Here is a 22,868-nt window from a genome sequence, read left to right as displayed (position 1 = left end):
TCTATAGCTCCGGACCCAAGCTGGATTGTGCTCAGCTGCAGAAAAGTCAGGTTGGACCCATCTGTGTCTGTTAGGGTAGTTAAAACAGCATGCTGACAAAACTGGCTGCTTCGGTGAGGCATCCCTCTTGTTTTTCTTTATGCCTACGCTTCAGATATTTCTCAACCACAGAATTGACACTACCCCTGAGTACTGATTGTTTCGCACACCTTCAAAACCACAAGCTATGTGATTTTTGTGTGTTTGTGCAAATGATTTCTACCTTTCTACAAGGGAGGCATTCTCACTTAATAAAGAGTATTTTCACATGTATGGTAAATTGCAATGTAACTTTATGTGATTCATGAAGTCCCGACTCACGTCCAAACACTTCTGCTGTCTTCTGGGTATCCCTATCTCTCACAGGGAGAGTTTGTGATACTTTGCCTGTGGTCTAATCACCGTTGGTTTGGGTCTCTTGGGTGGGTTTTGGGATCTGATTTCTTACATCTTTTCTGCAATGAGTCCCTCATTAGGATGGCCAAATCATAAGCACTGTTTTTTTCAGGCGGATGTAGTTATTTTCTTCAAATGAATCTGATTTTCTGGAGCTGTAAGCTGCAAAGCATGTGATGCTAGAAGTGAACTCCGAAGTAGTTGCTGCAATGCCTTGAAAAATCAACAAGAACTAGCTGGGATGTGTAAACTATGTGTAGCTGTTCATGGTGAACGTGGAGGCATAAAAAGCAGTTTCCATTCCAGCTTCCTGTTATCTGCCAGTTTTATGGTTTCCTAAAGTTTCCTACCCTTTGAACTGAAATCATGAAGTCTAGACTGTATGCAAAAGATAAACTTTGGCCTTCTTGGTTTGGGGACAAGAGGGGCTGGGAGTTGGGAGGCAGGTTCTGGGGAAGATTCTGCCATTTCTAAGCTTGAATAGTGGAAGTAGAAATTATTTTACCAGTAAGAGTGTTTGGTCATTTCGGTGGGATTTTTTTTAAACTGACTTCCAGCGGTTCATGTAGTACATTAAAAGTATAATGCAACCAGTAAGTGGTTGTACTGGAAATTGTCGTCCTTGCCATGAGCTGTCTGAATAATTGTGCAGAGGATGCGTGGTGGGTGATGGGGTGAGAATATAAAAGAATTGCTGTGTGCATGGGGAGCATGTCAAGGATCACTATTTTCCTACATCTAGGAAAATAATGACTGCTGTAGTTTGGTAAAGGAAGCAGTGAGTGGGGTCTTCAGGGGTCTTCAACAACACAGGGGTTGGGGAAGGTCTTTGTGGGCTTTGTGCATGGGCAGTTGTGCTCATCCCTCAGAGTGTGGGAGCAGGATTTTGTCACCTGCATCTAGGCAAAAACAGCAGGTAAACAGACTCCTCCTGTCTCGGTGCATTTACTGAGGGTGGCAGGGTTGTGATTCCACATGTAAATTTCAGTTGAGCATTTCCAGGCTTTTAAGTGCTTAGGTATATAATCTTTATAACTTTCTGTTAAATTAGCTTTTCATCCATTATGCATTGGCATTCAGCTCTGGACACTAACAATAAAATAACACTTTTTTAAAGTGGTTTTCTCTATAAAGATGTGAAGTCTCTGGAAGCTTGCTGAGCTGAACAAACTGCAATAAAAGCTACATCAAAATCTTGTTAAAATGCATGTAGAAGCACCTGAATGAGGTGCCGTGGATGCTGGAGGCGCTCTGGGGGCTCAGTGTGGTACCCTGCAGAGGATCCCTGGCCATACTGAGCTGTACCTGTACCCATCAGTGAGATCTGCAATAATGTCCAAAGGCATTGCTGAAAATTACTTAGAGAAACGTGTGCTGGCTTAATACAATGACATGTTTTGGGAAAAAAGATGATGTGTGGTGGAATTTTCTGTCCCTTAGTAAAAATGAGAGGAATTCCATCAACTTCTCTGTTTACAAGTAAATAATTTTTTTTCGTTTCAATTTTTTTAGGTGATGGAAACTGAGAAGTCTCAAGATCCAGCTTGTGCAGAATTGTCCAAAGGAAACAACCAGAGTCCAACTCTGGGGAGTGGCATACTGAAATACAGAAGTCGATCCCAAGGTAAAGCTGGGTTGATAAAAGATAGCAATAGTAGAATTTTTATGTTGTGTATTTATTTTAGCTCCCCAAAAGTGAGGTAGGATTTCTTTCCTTTGAAGATCATGTTACTCTAATTTGGAAGGAAAATCCCAGCTGTAAGATGTTAGCATTCAGCCTCCTGAGTTGAACTACTTTATGGACAGAAAGATGAAGCAAAATTTTGGAAGCTTCTTTCTTTTTTCTGGTTTTCTCTTCTTTCTCTTTTTTTAACATTTACATTCCCTGGATATTTCAGTGTGCTCTGATACTGAGGTGGGGGACATGTTTCAACATGCCATCACCAAAATGCCCGTTACGGCCAGTACTCCCCAAAATTTCTGTTGCTTTGTCCCCAGGTCTTAACAGTAACCTGTGTGCAGACCTCGATCGCATTCTCATCCCTGATAGTTTCTGAGGCTCCCTCCCTCCTGCGTTCGCCTTAATTTCCGTTTACTTAGATATTTTCAGCATTCTCTAGGGAGCTCCTCTGCCTGTAGCCCCTGCGGCTGTGTGTTGGTGGCTCACTGGGGATCCAGCCCTGGCTCCTGTGAGGGCTGGTGCCCCTGGGCTGTGGGTGAGCCTGGAGCATCCCCCAGCCTGGTCCCATGCCTGGGCTGCAGCGTGGGAGGGGAAGCTGCATTCAGAGGTGGGCAGAAAGCATAGAATATATGTAATTACTATATACTATATAATATATAGTATAGAATATATATACTAAATATAACTGTTTGTTTTCCTAGAAGAAGAGAGGGAGAGGTAACAGGAAAGGAGTAGTTGTAGGTACCAGGAGGGTTTGGGAGTGAAAGAAGTGTCAGGATGCCGGGTCCTGCAGCAATAGCTGTCCTGGCTGTGTGCAGCAGCAGCAGTGCCCTGTGTGCCCAGGGAAGGGGAGCTTTAAAACCGGAGGTAATTTCACGCCCCGAAGCAAGGAGCGGGTTTAAATTGTGCTCTGGGCAGTGGGTACAAATTCTGCCTATGGATGTGGCAGGTCTACCTCAGCCTGTGGCTTGTGAGCCCCATCCCCAGAGTAAGGACAGGGCGGTGAGTATAACGGGAAAGCAGAGCTGCTCCTTTCTTTGGCAGCTCCAACTTAACATCGGTTTAAAGTAATCTTAAAACCATGTCATGAAATTCAGCTTGCACGAATTTGGCCTGTCTGTGCCTTGGGTTTTCATCTGTAAAATAGGGGTTAACAGCCCTTCCCTGCATGGTGGGGAAATGGCAAGGATAAATGTGCGGGAACTGCTGTGACCAGGGGTCCTGTGGGGATGTTGAAGAAAATGAGAATTGGAGGAGCCCTGGTGTGAGGAGCAGGGTACTCTGCGGCTAATTGCAGGATGTCCTTCAAGGCAAATAATTCTGTTTCTTACCTGAACTGTGCACTCTTCTTCTCTTCAAGACAACTATGATCGTTGCCAGAAGGAAAGAAAATAGCATTTATTTGGCACATTTTTCCTTTTTCCATTCCAGAAAAATTTCCCTCAAAGTGACATGACACCTCCAGAAATGAATACTTTTACAGTGTCAGGTCTTTTAATTTTAAATAAATGAAGCTTGAGAGCTTAGTGCACTGGCAAGTGCCATTGGGTGAGAACAGCTGAATTTCTTTTCTGTCCCTGAGCTCCCAGCTCAGTTATCTTCTGCTTTTTCTTACTACCACAAGCAACAGCGCCGAGAAGTTCAGCATCACTGAAAGATCGTAGAAAACCTGTGACAGCAGGAGAAGTTTTCAGTTGAGGATGATCAAAACTAGCTTCTAACTGCCCGGTTGGGAACTGTGTAGCATTGTTTTAAGGCACTGTTGAAGTTGGGATTTGCAGGAGGTGATTATTGTGTGCTGGCGAGAGGGTAAAGCTGAGATGTTTGCGGGATGTGTTTCTGTCATTTTCCCTAGGTGCCGGATCCCGCTTGGAGTCTGTGGGAGAAGACGATGAGCTGACAGTGGAAAACGGTGAATCGAATTACGAAATAGCAGTGAAATATTCCCGGGGTGGAAGAAAGCACTCTCTGCCTCAGCAGCTGGAGTCGGCAGGAGCCAGGCAGGTGGGTGGAAAGGCAGGGCTGGCTCTGAGCACCTCACTGTGCTCAGTCCTTTGAGACCTGTCTGGAGCTCGTAGAAGCGAGGGTAGTAAAACGAGATGCATGTAGGTGCATCACAGGGACTGAAACCAGGCCTGGACACAAAAATGGGATGCACTGGCCACCGATGGAGAGCTTACTTACTCTGAGGATGGTGAAGGGGGGTACTTCTTGCAGTGGCCAGAAAGTCCAAAGGCTGATCTTACGAGTTGCAGTTCTAGAGATCTGAGGACTTAAACAAAAAAATTCTGCCTCTCTTTGTTGTAATAATTTGATGATGTGGGCTTTTTTTTTTTTTTTAGCAGATAAGGACTTCAGTATATCATGAGCCTAGCCTTAATCTTTTTAATTTAACTTGTGACTGGTACATTACAAAATGATCCTACTGTGCGAAATGCGGGAAAATTACTGTGGCAAGATTTACTTTGACTGTAATGAGCTAGGATTTCATCCCTTGAACATTTTTCTGAATATATCTGTAAGATCCCTCCCTGCCATTTCCCAACACACGCAGTTTTCCCGGTATGACATCCCACTGCCTGTGCCAAGCAATCAGAGCGACTTCCCTTGTTTGCTTATGTTTGTTAGGACTACCATATCGTGAAGAAATCCACCCGTTCCTTCAGTGCTGCCCAAGTGGAATCTCCATGGAGACTGACCCAGCCGTCCATCATTTCCAACATTGTCCTGATGAAAGGGCAAGGCAAGGTGAGGATTTCTGCATGTGGCTGGTTTCTCACATGTAGCGAGAGCTGGCATTTAAGAGGTGTCTCCCATACCCAGGACTTCCAGCAGATCTCAAGGTAGCCAATAATAATAATAATAATAACAACAGTAATGATAAACAAATCCCATTTTCAAATCTAAATGCCAAAGTTACACCTGCAAAATATGGGGGAAGCGATGTTCGTGTCATGCACTTGATGTGGGGTGGCTTTCATTTGGATTTGGTGCATGTGGTCATTACCAAGATATCAAATATTAATAATGGATCTAAATATGTATGTTTATGCAAAGTTGGTGCAGCTACAGAAGAGTATCTGTCTGCACGCATATTTATGGACAAGCATATTTTATCTCTGTGGAATCTGGATACATTAAAAAAAAAATCACTGCAAATTAAGCGTTAAACTCAAAGCCAGGTTCCTGGTTGATTGCTTATCTGAGAGCACTGAATTCTCAGGTCAAAGAGTCCTCTTTTCTCCCCTCACTAATGTGTTCGCACATTTGCTAGATACCAGCTGGCTGAATGCTAAGGGAAAATAGACAAGCATTAACCTAGGTGTATATTGTTTTCCCTAATCCAATCCACACTAGCATTGGAGATGTCATTTAAACATGCTAAAAATATGCATCTCTTTTTCTGAAATACTCTTTAAATTCATCAGATGGATATGTTTTGGACTAAAAAGACTTGTTTTGACTTTCAAGCTCAAATACAAAACAAATTCCTTGTTGTGCTTTAAGTTTAGCAAAGAGTTAGAAATAGTGACTTCTCTGGGTAGATTGATTCACGATTGCTATAGCTCACCTTGTTTTGGGACCTTCAGGTCTTTCATGACATTTCCAAGCGAGTATTTCTTAATTTTTCACGTACTTTTTTTTGACACTATTTTTCTCATAAGAATTAGATTATTTCTCCCTGTGGGATAAATCACCCTCTCCTGCCTTTCTGCAGTTAGCTCCAGGGCATGAGGAAGCAGCTGGGAGCATGCACAGTAGTGATCATGAACCACCTCAAACAGCTGCCATTTTGAGTGCCTTCCACCCACCTTTTGAGTGATCACCTCTGTTAGGGGCTGCACCGTGTACAGTTTGTGCAGTAGCATTTGCTTTATTATCTCCGTGCAGACCTGGGACTTGAAGAGTATTTCCACAGAGTCGCCATTGTTGGTGGCTGGGAGCCAAGTGTCTGCCCTTGGTTTTTTCATCTCTAGGTAGATCTGCGAGGGGTGGTTTTCTGCTATGGAGTGGCAGTGCTTCTCCGGGAAGGTGGGCTAATGTGGGAACCGCTGTGCTTTGCAGCCGTATTTCTCCCAACCCACCTGATGGAGCTGCGGGGAGAACTGCAGGGTCCGTGCAGGGGAGTGCCAGGATCCTCCTGCTTTCTGTACGTTGCTTTGCAGTTGATAATTGCACAGCAAACAGTTAGTTATTTTGCGTTGCACAGGGGAGCTAGGATGCTTCCTTTCTAGAAATCGGTAATACTGTCTTATCAAATTACTAGAAGCTCATAACTGTGCTAGTCTACTTTATATTCACGGAGGAAAACAAAAGAGCTGGTGGTTGTATTGGGTTGTAAACACAGTGTTGGTGCCTGCCCTGGCAGCATCCCTCAGCTGGAGAGCACTGCCTGAGGTGCTAATAATAACCGTGGCTTCAGATCACTGAACCACGACAGTTTTACACTTCCCTTGTCCACCTCGTCAGTGACTTTTCTCTTTATTCTGTAAAATACATGTACAGCAGTGACAAGAGGAGAAATATGGAGGGGAATAGATCAAGGAAGTGATTTGGCTGGGAAATAACTCAGCAGAAGGGGGAGAGGTTCATTCTGCTGTGCTCATCCGTTCCCTGATCAGCTTTGCAAGACGGTCCCACAGCCAGCCAGGGCAGCGCTGGGGCACGAGCTAACAGATGGAGCCCTGGGGAATGTATTGATCTAGATTTATTTAAATACAACGTGGTACATGTACATTTTTAATTATTCTGGAGACATGTGCATGGCAGCCCCCCCTCCATGCCAGCCCCCTTCCAGCTACATTCCTGACATTACAGCACTGACCTTATGTCATGTTCTTAAGCTTTTCTTTTTCCTGAGGAAATGCAGAATCTGTGACAGCAGAGAAAACTACAGTTAATCCTGGATATATATCTCAAGGGTGGGAATCTACTGTCTGTCAATTTAAAAGCAATGTGTTACATTTTTTAAAATGGGAGTAGGATAACATAGAGCCGTTGACCTGGTGTTTAAAAAAAAAAAGTAATCTTGAAATAGCATTTTTGCTATTTCAGCTTAAGGTGCCTGCTGCTACTTTTTGAGCTGATAAGTGTGTGATATTAGAGTGAAAGTAAATGAGGAAATGCAAGCAGAGGGTAAGATGGCAGTGCAATTCATCAGAAGCTTTTAGGTTTTGATCTTTCCTTTGTCTTCTATGTTATCAGCAGTCTTTCTCACACAGGTGATAACAGAGTAAGGTGCCAGCTGTGTGTTTTCTCCTCCCTTTCTGTAGGGTCTTGGATTCAGCATTGTGGGAGGTCAGGATTCTGCTCGTGGACGCATGGGGATTTTTGTGAAGACTATATTCCCAAATGGAGCAGCAGCTGCTGATGGAAGGCTTAAAGAAGGTATGGTAGAGAGAATCCAACTGCATATAAAGGATCACAGTGCGATATTATTTCGGTGCACCAGAAGAAGTCAAGTACAGCTTTATTTAGCACCTGGACATCAGCAAGAGGCTGGGGAGGATGTAACACACCCTGTTTGTCCATCCTCGGGAAGATCATTCATAGCAGTTAACTTGATTATATTGCATATTAAGAAGGAGTAACTGCAGCATGATGGTTTCTTGTCTGGTTTTTTTTTTCCCTTCCTCTTCAGTGAACTTTATTTGCCCAAGCCATAAGCTTCAGTTCTTCAGCTGGAGAGGGTCATTGACAGCAGTGAAACGTATCTATCCAACCAACATCTGGCTTAAAGATGCTGGTCCAAGAAGGGGTTATACAGAGGGACATGCTTGGGAAAGGCTGTTTTGGGCCCTTGTGCTCTCTGAGCCTCTTGATATGATTTTCACATGAATCAACAAGTAAGAGTCGTAACCAGAAAAAGAAAAGAGGAAGGATGGAATTGGCAGTAAGATCACCCAGCTGGTTAGAGACGCAGATACATCCTGATTTTATTACTGCTTTTCCAGTCTTGATCTCTGAGCTGGACATACAGCCTGCTCTGTGTGTGTTTGCACCCTGGTCCGAGTGCTGTGCTAGACAGACAGACTCTTAGACGCTGTTGAAAATACAAAGTGACCATGAGTTTAGAGCAGTGGTTTACAACTCTTCTGCAGGGGCTGTGTTACTTCTCTTCCACAGAAAGCTGCTCCTGTGTTACTTCTCTCAAGCTGCTCCTGTGTTACTTCTCTCCTTCTCATATCATCATTCCCCTCTTTACATGCCATCACACTTGTATTTGAGAGTGCGTTTGGTGCCAACTCTCACACTTGCTGCCAGAGGGAAGCTCATGTCCCTGCAGCATAGGTTGTGCACTCGCCATGGGAAGGCAATAAATAGCAGCTGTCCCATAAACCGAGCAATCCTTTGCAGGCTATTCAGAGTTTGCATACTCTTTTTTTTTTTTTTTTTTTTTTTTTTTTTTCTTTGGGTTTGGGAAAGGAGAGGAGGCGTAGACTTGGCTGATGACATCGCCCCATCTAATTTTGCACAGATGCAAGAAACAAAATTGCAGAAAGTGGGTCTGGATTATGCTGACCCTCTTTTTAATAAAATGAAGGTAGATCAACACAGCTGGGTGGAAGTAGTAAGACCCAGAGCCTGGAAGCAGGTAGAAATGTGATGGGACATGTTGGTTGGGGTGAGAAGGGCATTTGCTATCACAGTGTGTGGGCTACACACTTCTCCATCTGCAGGCATTTCGTAAGAGAACACGCGTGCTTTCTGCATGTGGATGCAAGGTTAATTTTCTATGAACAGGCTTTGGAGCGATGTGCTGTTGTCTTTCACTTAGATTCCCATTTCTCCTGTTGATGCTCACAAAAGAAAGGGAGTTTTATAGTGCCTTTGGACTTAATGTTATAAGCATCTATTTTCAGACTTTAGTTAAAATCTGCAGTGTTTCAGCTTGTTTGTTAGTATGAGAATGCCATGTTAAAAGATCTGTGCTGAAGAACAGTCTTTACTCTGCCAATTCATCACTATTAACTTGTAAAGGCATTAGCACAAGTGAAAATAAACTGAGAGCAGTAAAAGGCTTTTTACTGAGCAGTTAACTGGAATCCTCATAGTAGCGAGTCACCTTATGTACAGGAAAGGTTTTTTACATCTCTATAGTCTGTATATTGCTGACTTCGTTTTTTGTATCTAATTACCAGGGGATGAAATCTTAGAAGTTAATGGAGAGTCTCTACAAGGACTGACCCATCAGGAGGCCATTCAGAGGTTTAAGGTAACACAGATGTAGTACAGGAGGGGTTCATGCTCCTCTTCGTTCAGTGCCATTTCATACCCTCGGCTTTACATTCTTTTGCTGCCGTAAATCACTGTATGCGGGTTTACTGGCAAATGTTGGTGTATCGTGGCACCTTACTGGGGTTATTAATGTCTCTCCAGCAACTCAAGAAAGGTGTGGTGACCCTGACGGTGCGCACGCGGCTGCGCAGCCCGAGCCTCACGCCCTGCGTGACTCCCACCTTGCTGAGCCGCTCCAGCTCCCCCAGCTCCAGCGCTAGCGGTGGCATGCCAGTCCCTAGCCCTGACGAGGTCGATGGTTCCTCCTCCAGCCGCAAAGGACCTGGCCCAAAGGACAGGATCGTCATGGATGTGACGCTCAATAAAGGTGAGGGTCCACTGAAATGGGCTCGGAGCACAAATCACTCCTTTTTAGGTGAGTTTTTGGGAATGGGCTAGAGACTCTAATATCCGGGCACCTACGCGTGTCCATCTGATATTGAACCACAGGACTGGGGGAAAAAACCACCCTCTAATGCAAAAACTTCACAAGGGTTCCCCCTTCCACATTTTGTTGCTCTGGAGACAGCAGACTCATAATGGGTAGCAGAGGGAGGCTGTGAGATACCAGGCAAAATGTGGATCAGCCTCTTGGTCGCCCAAGTGGCCGTGCCTTTCTGGTAAGGGGCGGTTCTGGGGAAGGCAAAGCTGCACAGAGTGCTCAGAATTGCCCAGATGAGCTGTTTGAACTCCTGCCTGAGGGTTGCACTCATTATCAATAATTGCATAAGATAAACTTAAAGCATGTGCTATATGTGGTGGGACAAATATGCCTATTTTAAAGGCTTAAAATACGCTGATTTTAAAGGTTGGATTAAAAATCTGGAGAGAGAAGGTAAGATGTCCAGTGATTCCTACTTTAGGAATGCTGTTACCTGAAGGAAAGCAAAGGTGAAAGTGGACAAAAGTAATCATTGAACCAGAGATAACGTCTCAGCTTTCTTCGTGCCTTTTTGCTGAGGAATGCCATGTAGATATTTAACAAAAGAGAGCAGCATCTTCTGTGCTCACTTCTTCTGCAATAATTTTAAGTGACATCTTTATTAGATTGCTGCCCCCACTCCTTTGTGCCTTGGACCAGATCAGACCTTGTGTGACATTTCCAGGCGGTTCCCACGGCACACAGAAAGTTTGCTGGGAGTGATGGATCTCGGAAAACAGGCAGGATCAGATATTTCCAATCCTGATTTCCACTGTTGGTCTTGGCTTCCTGACTGACTGCACCTAAGGCCAGCCCTGAAACAATACATGAGTCTTGGCCTCAGATGGGATGTGGGAACACAAACACTTGTGTGTCCTGTGTGATTACAATCTGCTACTTTTCTTTGTACTTTTTGTTTTTCACAGAGCCAGGGGTTGGGCTCGGCATTGGTGCCTGTTGTCTCACACTGGAAAACAGTTCTCCGGGGATATACATTCACAGCCTGGCCCCAGGATCAGTGGCTAAAATGGATGGCAGATTAAGGTTAGTTAAAGCAGAAACATGCTAGAGTGGTTTTACAATAAAATTGATTGAGACTTTGTTTTCACCAGTTGGTTGATGTAGCAGGGAGGGGATTTATACTTCAGAGTTCACCAAAAAGAAAACATTTAAATAAAGACATTCCAAAGTGGTATTTAATACTCAAGAAACATTATTCTGTGTGCTGGAAGCAGCACAATCATTAAGGTTTGGGTTTTTTTTTTAATTCTCTATACAGAAAGCTGAGCCTAATAGCACCCTTTGAGAAAGGGGAGCAGCAAGAAGTGCAGCCTCATGTCTTTTTACCAGAGCTGCAGCCAGAGACCCCAGACTGGGAGGAAATTTGCAGAGCTCTGCTAAAAGCTCAGTCACCTGAAACTCTCTTAAAAAGAGCTGGGGGAGATGTTCGTGCAGCTGACTGTGCCCATGGCTGCAGCAGCAATTTTTTGCCCTTACTGTCTGTCTGGCAGGTTTGCTGCAGGCTGACCTGCCCATCTCATTTACTCTGTCATGGAGTTTGAATGTCTTTAAGGAACTATAAGAGAGAGAAGCAATCATTGCTAGGGTTCCCTTGTGCTTTACGTTGGATTAAGTGACAGGAAGTTATTTGCTGTTCCTCTCCTGGAGGCTTCATTTTTAAAAACCATTGGAGGAAATCTTCCACCTTTCTGCGTTCCTGCATAAATGCTGGTGGGCTCTGGGAGCATCACTTGGGAGGGGAGGCTGTGCTGAAGACCTGCTGGGACTGCATGAACCGCACTGAGCGTGTGGTGTGAGCACTGGTGCAGAGAGGCTGAGCAAATGCCTTGCTTTCACATGGGTAGAGAGTGCCTTCTGTTTCCTTGCTCACCAGGAAAACTGTGAGAGGGCAATTTGATTTTTTGGAATAAAGGAAGAAGATGATCTTACGGTGGCATCCCTGCCAAAACGCTTGAAAGTGCCTGCCATATAGAAGTGTCTATAGGAGGCAGTATTCAATGCTAACTTGCTTTCTTGTAAGCCTCTTTGGAAAAGATTGCAGTGCTGGTTGCGTCTGTGTGTAACAGCTGTATCATTTATTAGGTTTAAGTGATTGATTATATCCAGGCATGCTTCCCAGATTTCTAGCTTGCTTCTTTGAGACATTGCTTCTGTTGTCCCTTCAGCGGTTTCTGGCTCCATAAGCCAAAACTTACAGGATGGTTTTGATTTTTGGAAAAATTCGTTAATCAAATACTGGCTTTGCAATACAGGAGAGGTTTGAATCCAGCTTCTCCGTATCTGAGTTTCCCCTCTCAGTCATGCGCCTGTGTAAGTGACTCCATTTGTGTAGTTTCTAATAGCTGTGTAAATCTAAAAGATGGGCAGAGCAGCGGCATGATTACACAACTGATAGGTCACCCTTTGCTTTTCTGAGCCTGTACCAGAAGTACAGGTTACTGAAGGCTGTCATGTGCAATTGCCATTTTGCCTTTGGTGTGTGGACTCCCAGTGTGAACTCATTTCCATTGTCACAAGTAGCCCAACATAAATCAGCAGTAGTAGACTGACTGAGAGTGTCTATTTAAAGCAAATACTTTAGTAATTATGGAGAATGCTTTAATGATATCCCTAGTTGATGATCTTTTCTTTTGAATAGTTCCAGATGTCTGAGCACCATGAGCAAGAGTTAAGAAATTGGGAAAACAAAACTAAACAATCTGTGCTTTCCTTTCAGAAGAGTTTGGGGTTTTTTTTTTTTCTTTTTAATGGGTTCTGTAGGTTAATTTGAAGCCAATACAGGCTTATCATGCTCAATTTTTTCCTGGAGTAATTTCATAAACTCATATCTAAATCATGAATTTCTTATCAGTGTTTGTGCTAAGTAATTCAGTATGATGGAAAGAAACAGCCCATCTGAATCTTATTTTTCCTCTTCTGTGCTCAACAAGTACGTGAGTGCAGAACTGGAATTGAAGTTTGCTTTCACCCTGGTCCAAGTGCAGCTAGCTTTCTCTGTTGATTTAATAGGGTTTGTAGCACTGACAGTAAGTGTGGAAGGGATCTCTGGACCGTCCTCCCGAAGTCAACAGGAGTTGAAGCACTCACGTCACTGGGAACAAGAGCTAGACTGGCTTCTTTGCAAGTCAGATCTTTTCCAGACACTTGTATCTTGAAAAAGCTTGGCCATCAGTTGAAAGCACAAATGTTTTTTTAAAAGGCGGTTGTGATTAACTGGCTCTACATCTCTCTGCAGTCGGGGTGACCAGATCCTGGAGGCAGATTCGGTGAGTCTGCGTCACGCGGCATTAAGTGAAGCCTACGCCATCCTGAGTGAATGTGGTCCAGGTCCAGTCAGCCTAATCATAAGTCGGCACCCTAACCCAAAGGTGAGGAGAAAATGTGTTAGTGTATCTGGGTTGATTTCATCTGGTGCTGTAATTTGAGTCTTGCTGTCAGGAAAGCAGCAAATGAAGAATATCGGATTTTTCTCTCCATGGCCTCTGTTGTGCAAGAAGTCAGGATTGTAATGATGCCTTCCAGTTTTGTAAATTGTAGCAATGCTGGACTGTCCCTGCTGCTTTTCACTTGGTCACCCACTGATCAAATGTAATTTTCCTGGAACTACTCGAGTGAAGTGTTCCCATCTTTCTCGGTACTTGGACCAAGTGGCAATGCAAATATGGCACAAGTCCTGTTTCTCCTAAAAGTTACTTTGCAGTTAGTTTGTCTTTGAGTAGGATATTATTTAGGGCCAGGAGTATAAATATCAACAGATTGAACTGATCAACTGTAATAAAGTAGTAGGAATACTGTTTTTAAAAACATAAAATCTGTCCAAAGATCAAAGTTTTCCTTCAGGAATTAACATGTGAGAATATGGAATGTACTGCTACTGTGAAATCTGTGCAGGGGCAATTTGGAAATAAGGCTGTGTTTACAAAGTGAGTATTTTCAAGCAATTTTTAGAAATTGATGATAGAAGATAAAAGCCTTTTAACCAAGCTATAGGGAATAACAACTTCTTTTATTTCAATATTTCAAAGAATTTCATGAGTGTACAAAACGTTCCTTTTTAAACAGGAATGAAGCTGTAAAAATATTTGCATTAGTGGGTCCATAGAGCTCTGACTTTTGAACTCGTAACTACAAATGGAGGCCTTAATAAATCCATATCTAGGAGAACTCAGGTTTCTTATTTTATAATTAATTGCGTATTTTCTGCTAAATCAAATATACAAACAATAGACAAATAGGGGTCTACTGTCGAGAGTTTATTATCATTGCTGCAAGGCCTTGTGCTGCTAAAAAGAAAGCGGCTGTGGTTCTGTTAGTTAAAGGCAAGCAATGAGTGGATAAGAATTGGGCTTATAGCCTAAGATAACAGTATTTCTAGGGAGTCTGTATGCTGTGCTGAACCAGCATGATGGTTCAATTTGATTGCATTATTAAGGCATTTAGACTTTTTGGAGAGTCTGTAAGTAGCATGAAATAAAAACTCCATGGAGTGGAGCCTGCCCTCTCTCCTCTGTCCTTCATCTTACTGTGGTAGTGGCTTGAAAGCCAGTGAGTGACCTAACCAGGTATCTGCTGAGAAGATGAACTGAGTTAAGCTAATTGCTTGCTATTACTCAGTAACAGAGGGAAACTATTAAGTGGCTCCTATTACAGTTTTCCATAAGTGGTATTTAAAATGACAACAAATCCTTTGCCAAGAAATGCTAAGAAAAGCTAAAAGTTGAGTTGGAGAGACCCTAAAGCATTTTTTCCTCCCAGGGGAAATCCCCCCCAGATTGAATCTACAGTCCCTCATAGCTGGATGTCTGAAGGAGTGTCCATATGGGAACCCATATTTATCATTATATCACTGTCACCCTTTTTCTGACAGCACTGGGGGATCTACAGAAGTGTGTGTGGTATTTCATTTTATTAGCTTTTAATAATACCCCAGCCTGCAGATTGTAGTTAGGAATTAGCTTGGCCCTTTCCAGTTTGATCTGCCTGAGGCGTAGCGGATGTTAAAAATCAGAATTGGCAGAGCTTGCAGAAGTGTGCATTTTCGGTTAGCTTTAAACAAATACTGCAGTCTGCCCAGCACCTAGTTTTACTCTTGGGACATCTTGTACTCAAAGGTTTGTGTAAAGGTTCTGGAGCATACTCTGAGGGCTTGGTCCATGTGCTGTAGGAATCCCTGTGCCCCAGGAGCCTGGAGGCTTTTGGTTTGCTGTAAGGTCATGCCACAGGCTGAAAACAGAGATTTATTTCTACAAAGGCTCATGTTGTTTTGGACATTTTTATTCTTAATGTCTCATTTTACGAGACAAAAGGTCCACAGTACATTTTGTTGCTGAATATGTTCACTTCGGTGTTTTCATGTACTTCCAAGAGAAATACCACAAAATTTTCTTTCTTCTTGTTATTCTGAGTGAATGTGGCATTTAAACTATGTTTAAACTGCCGAGTTTGTCTTAGGAACCTTTCAAATCTTCATGGTTCAGAAAGATTCAAGTTTCTAGTCTCTATTTATGCTGAATTTTAATTCATGTAAAGCAATGTGTGTAGAAATTATTTTTGACAGAATTAACTTGTTTTCTGTTTTTAAATATATATTCCTGCAGACTAGTTGTTCCTGTTATAAAATTATATGGAGTTTTCCAGTAATAAGAATTAAGTGCATGGCAGTAATTCAGGACAAAATTAGCAAATATGGTAAACCAGTATTTATTCTTTAACCAGGGAAACATTAATTACCAATTACTGATTTAGGTTTTCTTTTTAAAAGCAAGGAGAAATGAAAATTAAAAAGACAGCTAATATCTCGGGAAGTCTGGTATTTTTCCGGTAGGTTAAGTGTAGAATATCTGCTGTTGCTGATGTACGCTTGTACAAAGCAGTCTTTGTCTATTTTAAAGTAATAGTTTCTCGATAAATCAACGTACAGCACTTAATTGAGTTAAAATTGTGCTGTAATGGCTTCATTTGATTTCTTTAAGTCTGGTGCTGGTTTATGTGTTTGCGTAATGTGGCATTTGGACGTGGTCTTCATGAAGTCAGCAGGCTTCTGCCTCCTGGTTTCTGCAGGAGAGTGGCATGGAAGGAGTCTGAATCAGGGGGCCAGGACTTGGGAGCTCTCAACTAGGTCTTCTTTACTGTATCTTTAAAAACAGTAGCATATCTGAAATGAATCATGTATTTGTAGTAGTAAGTGGTCAGATTTTCTTCTCCATTTCATCTACTCAGTTTGATCTCTGTCTTCCACTTGACTTTAGGTTTCTGAGCAGGAGATGGATGAAGCAATCGCACGAACTACCCACCGAGAGAGCAAGGATGCCAGCTCCTCTCATGTCACAGGTAGCAGCATGTTCTCCCCTAATCCGTGTCCTTTTGCAGATGCAGGAAGGTTTAAGGACATGCTCTTGGGTTCCCCAGCATCAATATTTTGAGGACCCTCAAAACAGCAGAAAAGTTGAGGAGGTGTAATCACTCTGTCCACTGCAGAAATTTTAGCAAAAGTTTCCAGTTCTTGTTTCGCTAGGCTGCCACGATCTGAAAGTAGGATTGCCGAGAGGTGGTTGATCTATCCTGTCTTCAAGATGAAGCCCAATGTCCTGGTAGGGAGAGGACAGGAGGAATCAACTCCATCTGTGTACACTTATCCATGTAGATGGCAAAAAAAAAAAAAAAAAAAAGTATTTTTGTGTCCATTTGAAAAAGTTCAGATATTGTCTACTGGACTATATGTTTTAACTCCATTTTAATCCTTAGGGTCATGTCAAAATGTGTGCTCTGGCATTTGGCTGATGCTTTTGAACTCAGACTTAGCACTTCCAAAAATCTTACAGATGAAAGCAAACTCTTGGCAATGGCAGAGTGACTAGTAAGGTGATTTTTAGACAGAAATCTTAGATTTGTAATTACCCTCTGTACATATGTGTCAGCTAAGACCATTTTTGAAGTAGACCTTGCCCGTGGCTGCTAATTTGTCTTTCGAGGTTGCTCATAGTCAGCAGCATGCTCCAGCAGGTGAGGAAGACTATCTCCTGCTCATCTCTTGTTCATAGCTGTGTCCTGGGCCTGGCTGGTGTAACGTGTCCCTGATAATATTTCACCTGATCTGAGGGACAGCTTGTGAAATGTTAAATAAATCTCACTTTAGAAAAGCAATTCAGATAATAAGTAAGTGGGATTAAACGCAGCCCCCAGCTCAGAAGGTGAATGAGGCCTTGTTCAGATATATGGACCACAACTTTAATTTTTGGCATCTAACTAAGCTGTGTTTAACAGGAGCTGTACAAAAAAGTCCATCTCCTAGTGTGAAGGCCAAACAAGGAGAGACCTCATCTCCCCTCAGCTGGACTATGAAACGCTTCCTGGAGCCAGCAAGCCGGGTAAAAGGATTAGATGCAATAAAAACAGCATCTGCTTCAAATTCAGCTTTTACTGCAGCTCTTACTTGATCAAGGAGTTCAAAACCAAACCTCTATGCTCCTTCCCTGTCACATGGGCTCTGTAAAAGGGTTTGTTTCTTACATCACACGTTTGAATCGTGACAGCAGCAAGCTCCTGTTCATCTGTGTGGCTGTAGCCTTTGGGAGTGATGTGCAGAGCACGGCAGAGAAAGCTGTGGGCTCCCACCTCCTGCCACCTCAAAGGCATCCCTGCTTTGCGGGACACAGAGACGAAGTTAGCAGGAGAGACCTGAGCCTGTGGGCAGAAGGCTGAGCGCTTGGTCTCTCTGTATAGCCGTTGCAGTGGAAAAGTCTCTGGTTTTCCTGAGAAAGCCAAAGAAGCCGTACAAACTGTGTCCAGGGGTACAAACCCTTCCCTTCTCTCAGTGCAGAAGGTGTATGAAGAGAATTACACACGTAAATGGTTTCATCCCTTGTTTCTGCATTGAACCACATCTGCAAATTAGTGGGCTTTGGAATCCTTTTTTATTTATTATACTGGCTAAAAATGTATTGATGTGCAGCGTTTCAGCCATCCAAGTTTGGCAGTTTGGCTCTCAATATACTGACAAGTCCTCTATTATAAAACCTGGTTTTAAACTTCCTTTATTGACACGCCAATGTGAGTGGAGTTTGTGGTGCTTGCATGCAGACAGGGGCTTTAAGCATCGATGACAGCTGGTTACCAGGCTCACTTCTTTTTAGCAGGGATCTGTCAGCTCCGAGGCAGAGCTTTCCCAGTACTTCTCGCCCGACGGTACTAGCCAGCTCCCGTTTTCTGGTGCTGTAACCGGCTCCTACAACGAAGAGCAGCTCCGTCAGAAGAACAGAAACAGTTTTTTGGATGATGGCTCTCTTCTTCCTGGCAACCTTAGTAAGCAGTGGAAATGTGTCTGGTCATTTGGCTAATGCAGAGAGAGTCACTGGGCGCTGGTTTGCTTTACAGGAGAGCTACGGTCATTCCTGTGCTGGTAACAAATGCCCGGCAGCATAGTGCAAGCCAGTGCTGATCATATGAAATTCTGGAAAATGGAAGGGGTTTACAACAATGCACATAAATGCCCGTTTCCATGGTATTTTGTCCAAATTGCTGCTCTGATTATGTGAAAATGACTTTATTTGATTGGCTTGGCCAAAACTAGATTGACAGCACTGCAGGGTTTTTTTTCAAATGACTGATGATCATCTGATTGATTACATTTAAATGAAAGTGTTCATAGCTATCTCAAATACACAATTTCAAAATGTCATATATAGCAGTGTAAAAACAATCAAATGTTCAATTTGATATCAGATATTTTGCATATGTGTCTTTCTCCCCACAGTAATTGACTGAAAGAATCTTGCATTTCTTTACTGACATGCACCTGATCTCAAATTCAAAGGATATTACATTTGTTTTCCCTTTCCTATGCTTCTCAACTATTGTCTACAGTTTATTCTTCTCTGGAAATTCATTATTTAATGCTTAAAAGCATTTTTACATTTTAAAATGCCCACAAAACAAAGCAAAACAAAAAAACTTTCTGCAAAATAAGGTGCAGTTCTTTCTAAGAGGGATGTGGAAAGTGTTCTTCGGTTTACTAGTCTTTAATTTGAAATTGATTGTGGTGTGCTTGTGTCTTTGTTCAGGAAAGCATTTTTCACTCTCTGTAAGTTGTGATGCAGGCAGTCCTGAGCATAGATTTAAGCAAAATGTGAAAAAAATTCTGTTGTTTAAAGTACACATGCAAATTTGCATCTTTTTATTCTTTGGGTCGTAGTCATAATTTAGAAATAAACTGAAAATAGAACCAGATGTGCCATGAACTCGTTTTGGGAATTACCCATAAACTGTAGGGCTATCTGCTGTTGCTCTTGCTGTTTGCTGTAGTTAGAGAGAGGACATGAAAAACCTGCTTTTTGCTTTGTGAAGAGAGGTTAAGGTTCCCCTGCAAACAAACCCACATGTACTCTGCTGCACTCAGATGCATGGTATTAAAAATCATCTATAAATGCAATTAAAGTATAACTTTTTTTTTTTTCCCTAGCTGCTAGAGAAGCAGGAGTAGCAAAAGCAAATGGTCTGGCTTCTCCAGCTACTGGGAGATCGTCCAGCCTTCACAGCAAGCATGTGGAGCCTGTCCGACCCGGCATCCTCAGCGACAGCCCCAAATCTGCCCGCAGCCCCTTTCATCGACAGAGGAGGGTTGTTTTCTATGATGGTGACGTTAGTGATGACAACGAAAGTTCCCACTTGCAAAGAAGTCAGAGGGTCAAGAGCCAGGAGGATGCTGGTATTGTCATTACAACCTCATCTGTAGAAATCGATGATGAGAGCCAGGACAGTGAGTCACCTAGATGTAGTGGCACCGAGACATCTTCCCCTGTCTTCAGCAACTCTGTGGAGTCTGCAGACAGCACACTTGAGCAAACTGACTCTCCTTTCTTCCCCATCATAGCATTCGATTACTCAAGTGTGCCTGAAGTTCGTCTTGGCAGTTTGAGTTTAAAGGAGCTCCGGGAGGCACAACTTGAATCTAAGAGATCGCCAAAACTTGAGCACAGAGCAGTCACAAGAGTGAAAAGCATGATGAGCACTGAGTGCCGAAGCCTTCAGAGACAGAGGACGGAGGAGCACGGCTCTTACAACAAGCCTGTTGCGAGGATGCTCCCTCACAGCAAGAAGTGTGAAGCACCTGATGGGGCCGGGCAGGGCCAGGGTGAAATAGTCACTCTGGTTCGCAATGAGCACGAATCATTTGGCCTGGATTTGGAAATCCAGGCCATGCCCTTAAAGGTTGTTGTCACAGGGCTGCGTCCAGGTGGAGCAGCAGAAATGGTAATTTTTTAATTTGGGTTGCCTTGTTGTGATTTGCTTTTACTTTGCAGGGATGGTGATGATGATGATGATGATTATTATTACTACTACATGCAAGGGAGACGTTTGTCTCTGCTGGGCAAAATGTCTCATCCCATATTGTTCTGAAACTTCTCTTAAATGAAAGGTTTCTGATTCAGAAGTGTACCCTGGCTGATTCAAACTAAGTAAGTCAAGAGGTAGATTTACTGAGATGGACTAATCCCCACTTGCAGTCACGGGTTTGAGGGAATACTATTCTTTTGTTTCCTTTCCTTTTACCAGGGGCAAAGACAAAATAAGTAAATCCTGGTGGTAAGAATGTTTATTACACTCTATTGTTTTCTATGCACATATTCCTGTGTTATACAAATCTGGTACCAGGAGGCCTTAGGTGCTGGCCAGGTTTGCCAAGCGCCATGGTAGTACCAGTAACACATTGCTCTTCTGCATCTCATACATGCATGTCTTAATGTGGATACTTGGTTCATGCTGGATGTGGAATTGCTGACCTAGATGCAAAAGTGCAGAGAGAGGAAGGAGGATATTCTGGTGTACAGGGCTGGATGTAGCATTTTTAATCTAGTTAGTAGCCACTAGGGTAAGAGGGGATATGTTGTAGCAGTTTGAATTGGGCTGTGAGAGCTGGGGATTTGGGTTCTGCTCCTGCCTTTTTCTCTGACTTACGGTGTGGTGTTTAGAAACATACTTAGGGTTTTATCTTAAGAGCTCAGCCCCTGTCCAATTTAGTTATTTAGGAGGGTCCCATTGGACCAATGGGAGGTTGTGACCAGGAATATAATTCATACATGAAATGCAAAAATTATAGACAGTGTTCCAGCCCTGAAGAAGCTAGGGCTGATTCATGCCAATTCATTTAAATGAAGAGGGCTATGTCCTCCATCCTGATACTGATCTCTCAGAGAAACCAGCAGCTCTTTTGACCTTCCTGTTTCAGATTGATCATTAATTCCTCTCCTGGCAAAAGCACAGTCTGCTCTTTATTTATATGTTAGCAAACTGACAGCAGTGGTACCTGTGCTCTGCAGTGATGTGAAATAGGAAATGTTGCTTATAAGCCATTGCTTGCTTCCCTGCAATCTTTGACCCTGTGGCAGGGCTTCTGATGTGTATTTGTAATTTCCCCGAATTTGTCGTTGCACCAGGGATCAATGGGCAAGATGGCTGTTGGAGATGAGATTACCACCATCAACAGTATCCCAGTCAGTAAGATGACGTATGAGGAAATCTGCTTGCTTATGCAGTGTCTTCCCACGTCGGTAACCCTGGAAATCCAGAAAGCAGCATCAGGTGAAAGAGTAGTTTTGCTTTTTTACCATTTATTCTGAGTAGCAGTGAAGAGAATTCCCTTGGATCAGCTGGGTCTTGATCTTCTGCTGCCCCAGGTTCCCACATTGATTCAGGTTAAAAATGGGGGGTACATTGTTTCTGCATTGGTGAGCCAGACAAAGCACTTCATCACCAAACCAGGCTTCAGGGTCCTCCCTAGCACCACAGTGAGAGGAGCAAACCTACACCTGTGTGAAGCATTCAAAGCTCCCACTTACAGTATGTCCCTCCTGCCAGCATTTGCAGAGGTCTGAGGTATTTCGTGCAGACCTGGAGCTAACTCGGCAACAACCCTGTCCTGATAACCCATTCTACTGCTGTGCCTGTCCAGTAAATATATTGACCCTTTATAATCACATCTGTCTCTCTTAATCTGAAGTTTAAGTAATAATTTTATGAATGGACAATAAGATAATAAAAGCTGCCTTCTTTCCCTCCTTCCCCTTCCCTTCCTTTCCCCTTTCCTTTTCCCCTTCTCCTTCCCCTTGTCAGAATTCTCTAATGTGCAGAAAGATGCAACAGAAAACCTAAGAAAACGAGTATCTTACCAAAATGTGTATTTGCATGTTTGTTATAAAAGTTTTCTAATTTGAATTGAAATATTTGATACCTCCTTAGTTTCTGCTCAGGGCTGATTTATGCTGCTACAGCAATATATGCATCCCCACAGACTGTACAAATTACGTGGTGTGGAAATGAGTGTTTGAAAAAGAAAAGCATACTTTTCAAATTCAGGAAGAACAAAATATTTTGCTTCATTCTAGCTTATGATCTTCTTCATGTACCTATTAATACCTGGGAGCCTAAAGTGCTTCCAGATGCTTCAGTTCCAGTTGTTCTTTAAGGAATTCCTGGCTTGGCAGAGTCCTGTTCTTGTTTCCTTAGATTGCTGTGGCTTTTGCAAACTAATAGCATTGGGTAGGGGCACATTGGCACTCCTTTATTAGGCAGCTCTTCTGCTTTACCCTTCCCCTCACCCTGCCCCACTGGCAGAGAAGAGGGTCTCTTCAGTGTGTGATCCAGCATGCTGAAGCAAGGCAGTACTTCAAATCCTAACCAGGCTGCTTCAGATTGCTCTTCTGATGTGTCTTCCACTTTGTTGACTCCAGTAGGAATCTGTGCTTCTTAACATGGGTACCTAAGTTAAGTGGTGTGGATAATCCCACAGGTTTGTGCAAGGAGAGATGCACTGGAACGTTTGAATGAGCAGGAAAGGGTGCTGACTCTGTGAATACACCCCTCCTTCTCCATGCACTTTCTGGGCCTCATCTGGTAGTAACTGGCCTCTGGAAGGCAGCTTAAATGGGGATGCCTGTCCCAGAAGCAATGTAGAAAGGTGCAAGCAGATGCTTAGGGTGAAGTGTTGAAAATTGAAGAGCTGGAGAAATGAGTGAAGAGGAATGTGTTGGGAGTGCA

General features: G+C 43.1%; 1 protein-coding gene across 1 annotated transcript in view; it reads left to right on the top strand.

The window, feature by feature from the left end:
- Positions 1 to 22,868, top strand: part of PDZD2 (PDZ domain containing 2) — a 139,706-nt gene that overhangs the window by 101,902 nt on the left and 14,936 nt on the right. The window contains exons 6-18 of the mRNA XM_010563967.1: positions 1,948 to 2,059; positions 3,972 to 4,120; positions 4,745 to 4,864; positions 7,390 to 7,504; positions 9,259 to 9,332; positions 9,497 to 9,722; positions 10,742 to 10,859; positions 13,072 to 13,204; positions 16,085 to 16,166; positions 17,100 to 17,203; positions 17,972 to 18,137; positions 19,294 to 20,084; positions 21,269 to 21,413. Coding sequence (XP_010562269.1) covers positions 1,948 to 2,059; positions 3,972 to 4,120; positions 4,745 to 4,864; positions 7,390 to 7,504; positions 9,259 to 9,332; positions 9,497 to 9,722; positions 10,742 to 10,859; positions 13,072 to 13,204; positions 16,085 to 16,166; positions 17,100 to 17,203; positions 17,972 to 18,137; positions 19,294 to 20,084; positions 21,269 to 21,413 — 2,335 coding nt within the window. The remainder of the gene's footprint in view (positions 1 to 1,947; positions 2,060 to 3,971; positions 4,121 to 4,744; positions 4,865 to 7,389; positions 7,505 to 9,258; positions 9,333 to 9,496; positions 9,723 to 10,741; positions 10,860 to 13,071; positions 13,205 to 16,084; positions 16,167 to 17,099; positions 17,204 to 17,971; positions 18,138 to 19,293; positions 20,085 to 21,268; positions 21,414 to 22,868) is intronic.

The sequence above is a fragment of the Haliaeetus leucocephalus genome, unplaced genomic scaffold, assembly GCF_000737465.1.
Source record: "Haliaeetus leucocephalus isolate CR32 unplaced genomic scaffold, Haliaeetus_leucocephalus-4.0 Scaffold174, whole genome shotgun sequence".
NCBI classification, from domain to species: domain Eukaryota; kingdom Metazoa; phylum Chordata; class Aves; order Accipitriformes; family Accipitridae; genus Haliaeetus; species Haliaeetus leucocephalus.
The sequence above is the reverse complement of the archived record's forward strand: the minus strand, read 5'-3'. Positions and strand labels throughout refer to the sequence as shown.